The sequence below is a fragment of the Balaenoptera acutorostrata genome, chromosome 14 (assembly GCF_949987535.1).
Source record: "Balaenoptera acutorostrata chromosome 14, mBalAcu1.1, whole genome shotgun sequence".
NCBI lineage: Eukaryota > Metazoa > Chordata > Mammalia > Artiodactyla > Balaenopteridae > Balaenoptera > Balaenoptera acutorostrata.
The window spans coordinates 44,812,577-44,830,347 of NC_080077.1; the positions used below are offsets into that span (position 1 = coordinate 44,812,577).

Below are 17,771 nucleotides of genomic sequence, written 5' to 3' on the forward strand. Positions count from 1 at the left end.
GAAGAACTAAAGGTCCTTGACTCTGTTTAATGGCTAAAGTATTATTGTTTTGTCTTGCTTGACTGTTTTCCTTTCTTTCTGCATTTTCTCACTTCTCTGATTGATTTTATTCTTTGACTAAATTCTTTCTACAGACAAAAGGCAGGCAGAGGACATGGATCGGGTCTGTCCTGGGAAGGTCTCATAGCGTCCTGCTCGGTTACATTAGGAGCAGAAACTAATGAGGTAAATACAAACATAGAATTTAGAGGATCACTATAACCTAATTTGGCAAATGTCATCAAGATAAAAGAAAAAAGGTACAAGAAAACAAAATTATAAATGATAAAAGGGATGAAAGCCAAAAGAACATTATAAATTGGTATGTCATCTTTCCCTCTGGCCAAAATGGAATAATAGGGACAAGAGTCACTCTCCTGCCACAAACAAGTAAAAAATCAGACAGAAATATGAAATGACAGTTTCCAGACACTGGACATCAGGCACTCAAGGACAGTGATCTGTAAAATAGAGGAAATAAGTTAGTTGGGCCCTATGATTGCTCCACTTTACTGCCTAGAGAGTTTCAAGACTGCAGGACATAGAAGGGAAACCCATGTGGAACTTAGAATTCTCTCTGAGTTGAGGAGAAAGAGTTGGGAGGCCAGGGGAGATAAGACAACCAGATTTCACAGGGTAGAGTATCAAGGTGACAGAGCTGCACAGATAGCTCCAGAGATCTGCAGCTGAGTACTGATGACCACATGTGACTACTACCCAATACCATGAAAGGAACCACCTGAAAGAACAAGGAGAAACAAGTTTTGGAGCTCACACATGGCCAAGAATAGTTTCCAGACAAAGTGGAAACCCTTCTGTTTCACAGAGTAGCAGAGTACTAGAAATAGTATTGTCTCAGTTAAAAAAATGCTATCTGTGCCTGCCTTACAAAGTTCAAAAGCAAGCCTTTATGTAAAGAATAAAAATTTCTCCAAGTAACTTAATTTTTCTGATAACAAAGCTCAAGAATATACATATATATGTGTGTGTGTGTGTGTGTGTGTGTGTGTGTATGTATATATATATATATATATATATATATATATATATATATATATATATATATATATATAAAATCTAATATCTAATAGCCCACAAAGTAACATTCACAATGCCTGGTATCCAATAAAAAATTACCAGATGTGCACAGAAGGCATGCCAATGTAAAATACAACCCATAGTATGGAGAAAAATCAATAAAAAGAAAGACCAAGAAATGACACAGATGATAGAATTAGCAGACAAGGACAATATAACATTAACATCTATAATTCTACTTGCTATGTTCAACACAGTGGAGGAAAGCCTGAGCATGGTAAGAAAAAACATGGAAGATATAAAACAGACCCAAATAGAACTTCTAGAAATAAAATATACAAAGTATCATATGAAAAATACACTAATGAAATTAAGAGCAGATTAGACACTAATCTTGTCGATTAGTGAACTTGAAGACAAAGCAAGGAAAATTATCTCAAATGAAACACATATTGAAAAACAACTGAAAAAGAAATGAACAAAGCATCAGTAAGCTGCATGACTATTTTGGGCAGCCTAATATAAGTGGAATTGGAATTTTTAAAATATTTGAAGAAATAATGGTTGAAATGTTTCCAAATTTGATGAAAACTATAAACTCACAAACACAAGAGGCTCAGCTAACTGCAAGAACAAGAAACATGAAAAAAAGGCATACCAAGTTACATCATAATCAAATTGTTTAAAATCAGTGATAAAGAAAAAAATTTTTAAATCAGAGAAAAGTTAACGTTACACACAAAGGAACAACGATTAAGAATGATAGCAAACTTCTTGTCAGAAACAAAGCAAGTAAGATGACAGTGGGGGCAACATCTTGAAAGAACAAAATGTGTTTGGAATTCTATACCCAATAGAAATATCTTTTTAAAATGAAGGTGAAATAAAGGTTTATGTTGGCATACAAAAGCTAACAGAATTGATCACCAGCAACTTACAATACAAAAATATAAGTCCTTCATGCAGAAGGAAAATGATATCAGATAGAAATCTAGATCTACACAAAGAATTGAAGAATAGTAGAAATGGTAACTATGTGGGCAAATATATTTTTTAAAACCTTTATAATTTGTTTAAACCTTTTAAAAATAGTTGACTGTTTAAAGCAAAATTTAAAAAAATGCATTGTGGAGTTTATAACATGTAGAAAAATCTGACAGTAGCACAAAGGCAGAGACGGAGAAAAAGGAAGTTTACTGTATTAAGCTTCTTATACCACTGTCAATGAATAGAAAAATAATGCCATATATGTAATTTATGTTTCTAATAGCCATGTTAAAAAGTCAAAATAATCAGTGAAATTAATTTTAATAGAATATTTTACTTAATCCAATGTCCAAAATATTATTTTAGCAAATAACTGTCCTCAGTTTGCCTTAAATAAAACTCTTCTCTATTCCTATTATAGATTGTTTATTATTTGTCGATAACATTTATGAAGACAATTATAAAATTTTGTTGAAATACAGTAAGGAAGATCTAAATACATGGTGAGCTATAACTTGTTCATGGATAGGAAGAGTTAGTATCATTAAGATGCTAATTCCTCCAAAATTGTCCTATGGATTACATGTAATTTCATCCAGAATCCCTAAGGGGCTTTTCATGGAATTGAACAAGTGAATGTTACGTTTATATGGAAATGCAAAGAGCTAAGACGATCCTGAACAAAAGCAAAATAGAACTTTCCCTATCAGACATCATGATGTAGTCACAAAAATGGATTAGTATACAGCAAAGAAAATGAACAAACCACAGATACATGCATCAATATGAATGAATCTCAAAAAATGTTAACATTGAGCCAAAACAAAAAAGCCACAGATATAAAAAATATTCCAGTTTACATATTTAGAAAACAGGCAGGGGAATCTGTATTTCTTAGGGATACGTACACATGAGATGAAACAATGAGGAAAAGCACAGGGATTATTAATAAAATCCAGAGTAATATCTACAAGGGACTGATAATAATCAAGCTGGATGGTGAATACACAGGTGTTCATGTTATTATTCAAAGTGTCTTCTTACACATTATTCTCTTTGTGTATATTTTATAATAAAACAATTTAAAAGATGGAATGCTCAGAAAATAGTGAGTCATGCTAAAACCCTAAACAAAGAATATATTAAATTTTGCCATGCTTTTTTAGAACAGTTTAAAAAAACAACCATAACTGAAAGGGAACAGGAGGGATCCCTCAAAAGTAATGGTGTCCAAAGTTTAAAACTCCCAATTTTTAAATAACAGATACTTTGGGGAACTGCACATTAAATTCCCTAAACTGCCTACTGTTTCCAAATTTAAATATTTATGCATAAACTAGTAAACATTCCAAGCTCTTTACTTGGTGGGGTTGCTCCCAATCAACATTTTAGTTCTGGTAGTGCTATACAGCAGTGCTTGCAAGTACAACTACTTGAAATTTTTATTTCAAAACAGAATGGAAAATTGAAATGTTAAAGTGCTACTAATGATATGATGTATGTGTCTCTTAAAACATAAACTACTGAAGCAAACATGAAAATCATTAGATGTCCTGAAAGGGGGGAATCATATGCTCATTTAATTTCAGTGGTAAACTGTTCAAATATGAAAGGAAAAAAATGAAAGAACAAATATACAACTGAGCAAACACATAATTAAAGGGTATACTTAAGGATTTCTGGGATGGGAACTCCACTGCGTGTTTAAATCTATTGTTTGACCTGTACATTATATGTTCATACATTTTCAGGAATTCATTTCCCACTAATATTGCAGACCACTTTACTGGGAGCAAGAAACCCTAAAAATAATTGATCCAATTACTTTCACTACTCTGTGATTAACATAGTTTCAAATACTGAAGGAAATGAGGCCAGCCAAAGCAAACAAACACCCCCCCCCCCCAAAAAATGAACAACAGAAAACCATGGTAGTGTAAGAAGAAAAAAATAAAAACACTAAGTTAGGAGGGCCTAAGCTTGGCTACTGTGCGATTTTGTGTTTCACAGTACATTAAGAAAGTTAAATCAGACATTCTCTCCTATTTATTAGGTTTAAAACTCTAAGCCTTAAATAAATGCACTGTATTGCATTAAAATAACAGAAAAGGAAAAATAATCTCAGTTGAAACATGTGAATGGCCCACTAACTGCCAAGGCTTGAGATACAAAGATAAATTGGATATGTTCCCCGTTACAGATGAATATACAAGTTCTAAAATAAAAGCAACATACTACTTTATCAGATAATGCTACCAATGAAATCTTACTGGTTTTAGAAAGGGGATGGAATTTTAATGAATCAGGGCATCTATTTTTGCTTTATTAGGCATATACAATCATAAGTGAAAACAAATGAAACAGATACACTTATATAAATGCAATTGTAAAATAGTATTTTATTATTTTTAATATAGTGCTGTAACATTTCATAATATTGCATACTACTCAAATGTTGGTTTATTTAGTTTGGCAAGAATATCTTCCCCTCATCCCACTTCCCAATTAGAATTTAAAGATGTATTATCCTTTTAGAGATCCATCATATTGGCTCCTAATATATTTCATAAAACAGTAATGCTATGAACTAAAATGAGTAAAGGTTAACAACAATTACTTTGATTTCACAGTTTCACAAAGCAGCCAGTAGATTGCTGAATTTAGAACAGCAACAAAAATCCACTGAGACTTTGTATTATAATTACTTTTTCCATAATGCTCCTTCTTGAGAGAAGAAAAAATATGAAGGCAAAGGTAATGCTTTGTCCAACAAAAGTCCTTTAGCCAAAAAATCAACCTTTATCTGCAAATAGGTTTTACAGTTACCAAATGATATGCTGTTTCTGTGCCAACAGATTTTATCACTTTTTTTTGGTCTTTATTTTTTGCTTTCTTGTTCTAGTGCTACCAGCAAGTGAACAAAATGACACTAAAAATTAAGTTCTAGGAACAATTTTCAAAATAAAACTTAGAGTAAAAAAAACCCCAGGGCACTGAGTCAAGTACTTACAAATATAAAACAAGTAAGCATAATTGCATAGATTAGCTAGTAAAAATTCAAATTCAGACAAAAATAAAACACCGAATTTAATTAAATAAACGTAAAGGACTCTTTGAAGTATTCTCTTGATTTTTACATTAATGTTGCATGCATTGCCCTTTTACAACATGTTTTCATTTTTTTTTTTTGGCACAGTTTCTCTCAGATTAAAATATAATAAATCTTAGGAAAGCAAGTTGAAAAAAGAAAATTTTTCCCACAAGGGTCAGTGAAGATTAATGAAAATACATTTTGGAGCATTTAAAATAGTACATTTGAGAAGAGTAGTCATATTAAAAAAATTTTTAGGAACAAAGTATTTGCTAGTATTGGTTCAATAAAGTCATCAGCACACCAACTATTACATATTACCCCTTGCATTCAAATCTAATCAAATTAATTACCCAAGTAACAGATCCAATGAATTAAATATAATTTTATATATAAATGCTTAAAATATGGTCAAATTCTATACTTAGAGATATAATGCTTGTTTCACTGACAAAAATTTTAAAAATCCTCCCCTCAAAGGTCATTCTATTATTTCTATTATTTTTCCTTCTGTAAGAACTTTTGTTTGAAAGACTTAGCTTAGATTTATTAATGTGACTACAGGGTCCTCAAAAAAAAAGCAGGCACAGCTGGTTAGTTTATGAATTATGCTGCATTAACAAGTTCAATTGATTAGAAAGAGTGGAACACCCTGTCACCTGATACTTAGACTATCTGCATCACTAAAAAGCGTTTATCTGATAAATTCACCATCAATTTGGTGATCTTTAATATAACTACCCTGTTCTTTTGAATATGCATATACTGAACTTCATAACTTCTACTACAATAAAAAGGGCACAGATACAATCTTCTACTTAACAATATAAAAGAGGTTTGGCAGATGCAGTCAGCATTGTGGACACCATTTAAACCTGTATTCTATAGCTTGTAGGTTTTTAAGTGTCTTGCCAAAAGCTTAGTTTCATGATATTTAATTTACAAAGTGTCATACTATTTAAAAGTACTCCTATATACATTTTCTTCTTGTAACATACCTCTGATTTCCAGCAGAAACATTATAAATGCTATCATAAATGAAATCTTTCTTTACAGAATAGACTATGAATCATATCAAAAATGCTTTTAGTTCCCATCTTAAAACATCAGTAAACTAATTTTTAAACAAGTATTTTAGGTATACAACTGGAAATGTAAATAGCCTGCACATAACTATAATAATGAAAAGACTGATTCAACAGTACCATATCTGCTTAGAAAACTACCAAGTATAGTACTGTGAGAAAAACACACAGACACACACATATATATATGTATCTGTAAATAAATATATATATATAATTTTCTATTGAAACTTTTTTTTTAAAGTTTCACAGTATGAAGAGGTTTTTGCTGTTAATACATAAACACATACATTATATTGACGAATCTGATACAAATGTAATCTAATACGATGGTTCATTAACAAGCAGCAGTTTGACCCTCTGAGGATCACCAAAGGGGAAAATAATCCTAATATAGGGTTCAACCAATTAAAGAATCCTTAGTAATTTTCATGAATATCATCCTTTTGTGTCCAGACCATTAAGTGCATTTAATAAAATTTAACACATAACAAGGTGATTTCTTCAGGAGAATTTTGCCATTCAAGTACCTCAGTTCATTATTATATAGAAAGTGAAACTTTTCAATTACTGCTCTGAAAAATCAGAGAAAGGAATACAGTATTATTTTTGCTGTGCAGCACTGCTTTAGATTCATGACGGCATCTCTATCATGATGCTCTTTAAAATGAGCAGTGAAAAAATAATAAAACACTATTTCAAAAATGTTAGCATATTTGGTTAAAATACAAAATATACTAATATAATAGCATTTATATGTTAAAAACACAAACATTTAAATGTTGTGTAATCAGTTTAATGTGTTCAACATGAAGAACAGCTTCCCTCTTCACAATTGCCACATTTTAATTGATTATCAGTACAATATTTCTTCTGTATTTTATAAGTAACTTTTACAGGTTTTCTGTTGTAATTTTTTATTTTTTGCAAAGTATAACCTATAGCACAGTGATTTATAATTTAAGGTAATAGCTATTTTCACATTCTCATTTAGCTTTTTCTCTGTTTCATGCTTCTGAAGCTCTTTTGTTTTGTTTTTGCTTTGAGAGGTAGATTTAGTAAAGAATGGGCATGTCAAACTTACTGCCAAAATGCAATTATCAACAGCTGTACTGCTAATGTGCAGTTTCCAAGAATGCTAGAAAAATTCAGAACCATTATTGTAATACTTTACCAAAGTTTTCCTTTTCAGGCTTAAATTATTAAATAATCTCATAATGTATTTAACTGTTCACAAATAGATACAAGAAAAAGATAAAACAATGAAAGACATATATACAGGCACACCAAAATAACAACAAAACTATAAAAGGTTGCATATGGATGGAAACTTTTGTTTTGTTTTGCTTTTTAAAAGTGCATTAACGTCTTTCTTTTTTGTTCTACATAAAAACACATCAAATATTCCTAATGACATTACAAGAAAGGGGAGATATCTGAAGCTACCCTTTTTAGCCATTAATTTTTCCTCCTACCAAGTTAAAGTTGAAACCCTTCCATTGGTGCTTCCTGCTGCTGAAATACAAACTGTTGTTGGTTTTCATCCACTTGAGGTACAATACTGGGATCATCATCTTCTACACCAAAGTAATGTTCAATCAGATCAAAAGCCTTTTGGTAAATTTCCTGATTTTCATGGCTTTGCAGAAATTCGATTTTATCCAGGCCTATTAATGCAAAGCATATGTACAGAAACAAAGTTGTTACTCGAATTTCAACATATATTTAAGTCAAAATAATGAATCAATAGCATCCATCAGTCCACTGGCAATTGGACTGTTATTTTTATCTAATTAAAAAGATTAAAATATAATTTTTAAAGGTTACTTTCCATTTACAGTTATTACAAAATATTGGCTATATTCCCTGTGTTGTATACTACATCCTTGAGCCTATCTTACACCCAATAGTTTGTACCTCCCACTCCCCCACCCCACTGGTAACCACTAGTTTACTCTATATGAGTCTGCTTCTTTTTTGTTATATTCACTAGTTTGTAGTATTTTTTAGATTCTACATGTAAGTGATATCATTAACTTTTATCTAATTTTTGCACATACTGATAGCCAACACTTATGCCTTATACTTCAAGAATGAAAGAATGGGGCAATGTGGTATGAAGAATAAGCACAGGCTGGGGAGTAGGAAGATCATAGACTCCACCCTTCTAGTTGTGTGATTTTTCCCAAATAAGTTTGGTTCCTCTGTACTTTAGTTTCTGAATTTTAAAATGACAGTTTTACATTATGTAACTCCACAAGTTGTTTCCAGAGTAATTGTGCTAAATAAAAAGCACAAAAAGGGAAAGCAACAAAATAAAAATAAAAAAACTAAAATACAAGCAAGCTACCACACAAGTTCTCTCACAGAATGAGCCAAAAGGTATCAATAAGGATAAATGAATACTATTTGGAAATCCAATACAGCCTATAAGTGAAACTGAAAAAGCTAATTTCGATAGTATAAGGAGAAACTACAGTGCTCTATTTTATTGCTTACAAGAAAATAATCTACATATAAGTCTGGGTGATGCTAAAAATCTTTTCCACTTATTACAGATAAACCTCTTCAATTATATGATTGCAGGATATAAGGAATAAGCAAAGTAGTCATATCTATATACAATCATAGAATAGCCTAAACTCTAGTATAACTTGGGATCAAAATAATGATTGTAGTAAGGAAATATTCTTAAATCAGTGATTGATATCTTTTATTTATATGATGTTTTAACCATTGACATTATATAATTTGAAATAAAGGCAAAGCGATCTCCCAGGCTTGGTTCAAGAATCACAAATAAAAGCTTGACTCAACCATATAATATAATAGGACTTAAGACAGAAAGTGAATATTTAATGGAAATATATTGAGAGGAAAAAAAACTGACTTAGATTCATGTGTTATCCTAAAATAAATTCCATGTGAGTTAAGTTAAATATTTTAAGACTCCAATCAGAAAAATCTAGCCAATAAATAAAATAATTTTCATCAAACCTCTGTGAGGACAATGACTTTGTAAACTTTGAAGGAATAGAATAGTAGGCTGAACCATTTATTAATTATAAAAGAACACGGTTTATCTCATTAAATTAAAAAGGTAAAAAGGATGGGAGAAAAGCCATATTAAAATAAACTATAAAATAAAATTAATTCAAATTTTTACAAAAAAAAAGACAAGTTGGTAACTGGACAAAGTATAATAAAGATGTAACTGAGATAAGGAAATATACTAACACATGGAAAATACACACCACTTTCTACATGTAATAAAACAAGAAACACATAAAAGCAACTTGGTGGTACCATTTTACATTGGCTAAATCAGCAAAATCAACAAAACAAGTAAGAGGCAGTGACACTGCCGAGTAGCATGCCTTCAGAAAGCAAAATGAGAAAACATATCAAAAACTTAAAAAGAAGTTTGTGCCCAAGCTCAGCAATAATATTCCTGAAATTTTATCCCCAAATATTAACTCAACAGAAGAAAAATATTAATAAATATTATATTTTTGTATATTATATTTTGTATTATTTGTATATTATTATTTTGTATATTATAAATATTAAAATATATTAATAATATAATATTTTTAATAAAAATAAAAAATAAGCATCAGAAAGATGTTTATTTTGGCATATGTAAAGTGCAAAACGAATTGGAAACAAACTAATGGTCAACTACAAGAGTGTGGCTAAAACCCCACTTAATTTGGCTAAAACAGCATGCAACATTCTCTTTTTATAACATTATGTGGCTATTGCAAATCACAGAAAATTATGCAAATCATAGAAATTATGTATTGTTTGGAGAAAATGTAAAATTCTCCAGAATGTTAAAAGTAGAACACCAAACTATACATGGACTGCAGTTATATCAATGTAAACTAATTCTGCATAAGGACAATGTAAAAAGGATGGTAAATAGTAAAAAGAAATTGTTAGGATAATAGAATTAAGGGTAACTGTAAAAAAAAGATATCAAAAATATTATACTGCTTTTACACAAAATATTTTTATAGAATTAGAGGGGGAAAATGCCTATGGTAGATAATTAAGAACTGACTAACTCTCAACACAGTGGGTATATAGTGAATGTACCTTAACATAATAAAGGCCATATATGACAAGCCCACAGGTAACATCATACTCAACAGTGGAAAGCTGAAAGCTTTTCCTCGAAGATCAGGAACAAGACAAGATTGTCCATTCTCATCACTTTTATTCAACATAGTAATGGAAGTCCTAGCCAGAGCAATTAGGCAATAAAAAGAAATAAAAGTCATTCAATTCAGAAATGAAGAAGTAAAACTGTCACCATTTGCAGATGGCATATTATATACAGAAAATTGTAGACCCCACCAAAAAACTGTTATAACTAATCAATGAATTCAGTAAAGCCACAGGATATAAAATCAATATACAAAAATCTGTTGCATTTCTATACCCTAATAACAAACTATCAGAAAGAGAAATAAGGAAAACAATCCCATTTACAATTCCATCAAAAAGAATAAAATGCCTTGGAATAAACTTAACCAAGGAGGTTCATGAAAGACCTGTACAATGAAAACTATGATGAAAGAAATTGAAGAAGACACACATAAACAGAAAGACATTCTGTGCTCATGGATTAGAAGAATTAATACTGTTAAAATGTTCATACTATCCAAAGCAATCTACAGATCCAATACAATCTCCATCAAAATTCCAATGGCATTTTTCACAGAAATATAACAATTAATCTTAAATTTGTATAGAACCACAAAAGAACCCAAATAGCCAAAGAAATCTTGAGAAAGAACACAGCTGGAGGCATCATGCTCCCTGATTTACACACTATATTATAAAGCTATAATAACCAAAACAGTATAGTATTGGCATATAAGCAGATCAGTGGAACAGAATAGGGAGCCCAGAAATAAACCCACACATATATATATAGTCAATTAATTTATGACAAAGGAGCCAAGAATATGCAATGGGGGAGAAGGACAGTCTTTTCAATAAGTGGTGCTGTGAAAATGATAGCTACATGCAAAAGAATTAAACTGGACCACCATCTTACACCATACTCAAAAACTAACTCCAAATGGATTAAAGACTCGAATGTAACACGTGAAACCATAAAACTCCTAGAAGAAAATATAGGTGGTAAGCTCCTCGACATGGGTCTTGGTGATGGTTTTTTGAATTTTGGAGTTGATGCCAAAAGAAAAGACCACAAAAGCAAAGATAAACAAGTGGGACCACATCACACTAAAAAACTTCTGCACAGCAAAGGAAAACATCAACAATATGAAAAGACAACCTATGAAATGAAAGAAAGTATTTGCAAATCATATACCTGGTAGGGGGTTAATATCCAAAATATATAAAGAATTCATACAACTCAATAGCATAAAACCAAACTATCCCATTAAAAAATGGGCAGAAGATCTGAATGGACATTTTTCCAAAGGAGATACACAGATGGCCAACAGGTACATGAAAAGATGCTCAACATCATTAATCATCAGGGAGATGCAAATCAAAACCACAACAAGATATCACCTTACACCTGTTGGAATAACTATTATGAAGAAGACAAGATAACAAGTGTTGGCAAGGATGTGGAGAAAGGGAACCCTTGTGCAGTGTTGATGGGAATGTAAACTGATGCAACCACTATGGAAAACAGTAAGGAGGCTCCTCAAAAAATTAAAAATACAAGTGTTGTATAATCCAGCAATTCTACTTCTGGGCACTTATCTGAAGAAAATGAAAACACTAACTCAAAAAATATATGAACTCTCATGTTCACTTCAGCATTATTTGCAATAGCCCAGACATGGAAGCAATCTAAGTATCCATCAAAGAATGAATGGATAAGAAAATGTGGTGTGTATATATATATATATATTCATTCCACACACAGTGGAATATTATTCAGCCATAAAAAAGAAGGAAATCTTGCCATTTGCAACAACCTGGATGGACCCTGAGGGCGTTACAGTCAGTGAAACAAGTCATAGATAAAGACAAATACTGTATAATCTCACTTATATGTAGAATCTAAAAAAACAAACAAATAAACAAACAAAAAACGAGCTCATAGATACAGAGCACAGACAGATTGGCGGTTGCCAGAGGCAGGAGGTGGGGGGTGAATTAAATGGGTGAAAGGAGCTGCCAAAAGGCACAAACTTCTAGTTTGTACAAGCTTTGGGGAAGTAATGTACAGCAATGGGGACTATAGTTAATAATACTGTATTGTATGTTTGAAAGCTTCTAAGAGAGTAGATCTGAAGAGTTCTCATTACAAGAAAAAAATTTTTAACTATGTTTCATGACATGAACTAAAATTATTATGCTCATTTTGCAGTATATACAAATATTGAATCACTATGTTATACACATGAAACCAATGTAATATATCACTTGTATCTCAATTAAAAAATTGATAGTAATTATAAATTTTTGACTGCTTACCATATGCTTCTTCAATGAGGGCACAGTATGGATTAATGCCTATTCCATTCTGCTTACATTCTTGTTCTCCAAGACGTAAAATATTTTCAAGTCCATTTAAAGCCACTTGGACTATTTTAGAGTCCATAACAGTCAATAGGTCACAAAGTGGTTTAATGCAGCCTAAGGCTACCAAATACCTTCAGAGTAATTAAAAAAAGAAAAGTGGGGAAAAAACATTTTAAAAGATTTAAATAAATATTATTTATAGCAATGACATGAAAATATTCTTCAGCGAAATGCTACATAAACAATTAAGTATTCCTATACAATCTCAAACATCAAAAAAATTTAAATTTTTACTTACATAGGAACCTGAAAATTCTTACTCTCCTAGTTTCATAATTTAACATAATTAGCAATAAATGGTATTACAAATATTACAAAAAAAATACATGCAAGCAAATTGGTACTTACACCTGTTTTTGCATAGCATATGAGCACTAAGAATAATGGGCTCAAGGTTTATTTTTGTTTTTGTTCTTTACGGTTAGTTAGCCCATGAAACACATGGAGTCATATGGGGGTAGGTAGAAATGAAGACGGAGAAGAGACATCTAAATCAAACTTCAGGGAATTTCCCACAAAAACAATTGTAGTTAATGTTCTAAAACATCTGCTATGTTTCAGAAGCATGGAAGGCTTCTAGGAGCAAAACAGGCCATGTTGTGAATAATTTTAATAAATAATGATCACAAAAACTATTCTACTCATTTCCTAATGCTTTTTTCCTTTTCTAGTTGTTATTAGCTCTTTAAAGTAACTGATTTGTTCACTTGGCAAAAAGTCCACATTAAGCATGTCCTGAAGTCCATATTAAACGTGCTCTGAAGCCAGGCTGCATGCCTTCAAGTCCTAATTCCACTCCTTATTAGTTGTGTGATTTTTGAGTAACTTCTCTGTGCCTCAGTTTCCACATCTTAAGTGGGAATAATAATAGTACCAAACTCAGAAGGTTGCTGTGAGAATACTGCAGGCATTCAATAACAGTTAGTTTCCATCCCCCCACCCCCTGGCTTTTTTAAATGTGCATACCTTCACTGGAGCACTCACTTGCCATACACTATTACTGTGACTGATCAAATAGAATTGCTGAATGAATAACTATCTCACAGAGTTATAAAGTTAAAGTAAATAAAATACTTGAAAGTATCTGATGCACTGCTGATGCTCAATAATTGAAACGACTTAGCACAACAACTGGCACTCAGTAAATATTAGTGATATGCATGCTGAACCTTATCTGAGATCAAGACTTCTTCCCATATATATAGAGTTAATGAAATGGTGAAAACTGGCTAGAAAAATAATGATCTCATTTTGGACACTTGATTCATACTAATACATTTTAAGGAATAATATATGGAACAGACACAAAGACGAAAACAAATTGAAAAAAATACAACTGTTTATAGGTGGACAACAAACTTTGGGCCCCTAAGCAGATAAAAATAACAGCAGCATTAAAAAAAAATACAAGTTAGAACAAATGAAAGACCTTGTTTTATTATTGCTTGTATTCATGACACAAATGAAATGGAAATAATACTAATTAAATCAAAGAAGAGGAATGGAAAATAAAAAGCAGAGACAGATGTTATCAACATGTAGAGATATGAATCTGAGAAAAGAAGATAACAGTAGAAATGAAGGCAATAATAGACAATGATCTCCCAATAAGTAGATTTCAAAATCCTCTACGTGATTTGTAAAATGGCATAGCAGCCTGCCTTCTTGTTTTATAAATTAAGAAATAAATCAAATATGCATTAGAAAATATCTCCTAAATAGTCACTTAAAGAAACCTAAAAAGTCCTGAGTTTCATGAAGGGATCCTCAGAACAAGAAGATTCTGTAGGAAGTCAGGCTTTTATAGAATTGCAAAGTAGAATTTTGCTATCGAGGGAAAAAGAGTGAAAGCAGGGAATTCCCTGGCGATCCAGTGATTAGGATTCTGTGCTTCCACTGCAGAGGGCATGGGCTCCATCCCTGGTTGGGGAACTAAGATCCTGAAAGCTACGAGGTACAGCCAAAAAAAAAAAAAAAAAAGAGTGAAAGCAGAAGACGAAAAGAGATTTAGGAATTGATAATAAAAATTATAATAATGATAATAGCTAATCTTAGTACAGACCTTAATGTTTAGGCAACATGCTAAAGCACTTTAAATGTATGAATTACATTTAATTGTCAACATACTACCACAAGGTACTATCCATTATTGAATCCATTTAAAAAATGAAGAAAACTGTGGATTAGAGAGACTAAATGACTTTGTAAAGGTCACACATCTTTTATTGAAGGAACAGGATTTGAAAGCAGGCTGACTTCAAAGCCCATATACCTATTATTTATATTGTTAGTAAAAGAAACAAATAAATAAACAATAAAAGGCTAGAATCAAAAAGCTATCCTAAAAAAAAAAAAGAATAATTTATGGAAAAATAAAAGTGAGATACTATCCATAGGTAAAGCTAACAACCAATTAGGAATGTCTATTTCAATTTTATTTTAAATAAGTGGATATTTAAATTTATTAGCCATTTTATAAAGTTATATGCATGTGATTTTAATGGCCTAAAAAATACTTAATGTCCATGATAGTATATTTTTCAAATTAACACAGGCTTCTTCTTCAGATTTTTTTAACCTCTGATTTTTCATAAATAGTATGCCAAGGAGAATGATGTTAATTATACTTTAAATGAAAAAAATAAACCACTGTGAATGAATAACTGATACAACAAATGCAGTCATTTCATATTAGAAATGCTTATGAAACTAACTTAGAAATAATGTTTTAGTTTCATCAACAAATAAAAAATATGTATACTTGAAATTTTGTCCTATTTACATTCATAGAACAGTTTAAAAAGTCTGTTTCACACCTTATCTGTTCTGGAGTGCCTCCTGATGTTGCATTAGTTATTGCCCAAGCTGCTTCTTTCCTGGTGCGAAACTCTGCTTTCTGAAGAATCTCAATTAATACAGGAAAAATATTTGCATCTATAACAGCCTGAGGAGAAAAAAATAATACAGCATAATCAATGCAAATACTATTTTAAAAATATTAGGAAGTAAACAAATTTTGAAACTTGTTGGCTTTAAACTGTCAGACTTTTTGGAAACACCTTTGGAAATATTTTATTTCCAATCTTCCAACAAACTTTCACATACTTTCTTTTTAAGACTGGAGAATATATTGCAGAATATAAATTTTAAAGATGATAAAGCACCAGCATATGATTGATCAAAATGCATTAGTAATCACTGACTCAAGGAGCTTGATGGGACACTAATAAATCATTATTTAAAAGCTTTGAGAGGAAGATCATTGCCTAACTTATATTTAAGCCTAATGAAATTCAATCCCTTTTTAAAGACTAAATGTTATGTGTCAGGCACTGTACTAGAATGCCTACTACAAGTAAATGTTATTATTTTAAAGGAGGAAAGTCCAGTTCTTTAAAACACTGTTCAAGAATCTTTTAAGAATCTTTTTTTAGTAACTCACTAAAAAAAATCACCGATAAAATGCTGACTTTCGTCCAAAATGACTCCTGAGATCTTCCTGTTTTTTCAGATTTGAAAGGTATTTACCTGAATCTGAGCTCTATTTCCAGCAGTGATGTTTGAAACAGTCCAGCAGGCTTCTTTTCTGATTGACTCCTTTGAGCTACTCAGTAAGTGTAAGAGACAGGGTAATGCAGAGCAATTCAAAATTACCTAAAACAAACAACAACAGCAAAAAAAATGGAAATAGAAAGTTTTATTGGAGAAAAAATACACAAAAATATACTAATTATTTGGTACAGATGAACCAGTTTGCAGGGCAGAAATTGAGACACAGATGTAGAGAACAAACGTATGGACACCAAGGGGGAAAGCGGCGGGGTGGTAGTGGTGGTGGGATGAACTGGGAGATTGGGATTGACATAGATACACTAATATGTATAAAATAGATAACTAATAAGAACCTGCTGTATAAAAAATAAATAAAATAAAATTCAAAACTTCAAAAAAAAATACTATTTAGAAACACAAAAATCATTCTGCATTAAAAATCATTAACTGCATTAAGAAAAAAGAAAAAAGCAATTCCTCTCAAAGTAAAACTTAAGCACTTGCTGTCTTCTACCCTCCCAATCTGCCAAAAGTTGTTCAATGTTGGTGTAGTGAAGTGCCCTGTTCTCAATCCACTTATCTGCAAATAAAAGCAGTGTATTCAGAGGTGTGTCCTTCAAGTTTACAAATACATTCAGAGTTCGACTGATACAACTATTTGAAGAGAGATTTAGTGAATTGTCAGCAACCAACCTCTAAGTTTTGCCAAATGAAAAAAAAATACAGGGAAAAATATATCTATCTATCAACATATCTCAAACAGTCTGAAAGTATCTAATTCCATAACTGTTACGAAACCTTTATGTGTATAAGTCTGTTTCATTACAATTTTTACTGTTCCATTTTCCATTTTCCTTTTCTAAGTAAGTATAGTCTGCTTTGTCTCTTTATATTCTTTATTCCATGGCAAGATTAATTATGTTCCATTTTCACAGTACACACAATGATTTACATTAAGTTTACTTGGTGAAAAACATGAAGCAGTGCACCAAAATTCTGCTGAAAACAGTGTATGTTCAGAAGTGCATTTTATTTTAAAGAGCTATTTTAAATTAATAACTATCAATTTCTAAAGATCTACTGTTTGATAACTAAGGTAAGTATCTAAATATGACTCTAAAGTATTAAAACTGAAAGAATGTAGATTAGAATAAAAAGTTTACTTTATGATGGCAAACAAAGGAGAATTTAATGTTTCAGAGTTTAAGCTTCTGTCTTCAAGAAAGACTACCCCACATCTGAAGTCAATCTGACAACACACCTTTTTTTTTTGACACCTCACCATCCTCCAAGAGAGGCAGACAAAGACACACACACACACACACACACACACACACACATACACAGAGTTAGTTACCAATCTGGAAATGTTTCCTTGCTATCCTTCCTTCCATTCTCAT

The 17,771-nt window shown here is 31.4% G+C and overlaps 1 protein-coding gene across 2 annotated transcripts in view; it reads right to left on the bottom strand.

Annotated features, from left to right (window-relative positions):
• Positions 1–4,464: 4,464 nt before the first annotated feature.
• Positions 4,465–17,771, bottom strand: part of KPNA5 (karyopherin subunit alpha 5) — a 44,228-nt gene continuing 30,921 nt past the window's right edge. Inside the window, exons 11-15 of one of the 2 annotated variants that reach the window (XR_009005254.1) lie at positions 16,348–16,473; positions 15,636–15,763; positions 12,712–12,890; positions 10,342–10,485; positions 7,823–7,907 (exon numbers count right to left, since the gene is read on the bottom strand). Coding sequence is in view for 1 of the 2 variants with exons in the window: in XM_007190747.2 (XP_007190809.1) it covers positions 7,720–7,907; positions 12,712–12,890; positions 15,636–15,763; positions 16,348–16,473 (621 nt within the window). In the remaining variant the exon portion in view is untranslated. Of the gene's footprint in view, positions 7,908–10,341; positions 10,486–12,711; positions 12,891–15,635; positions 15,764–16,347; positions 16,474–17,771 lie in introns of both variants that reach the window. The other variant, XM_007190747.2, reaches the window with a different exon arrangement.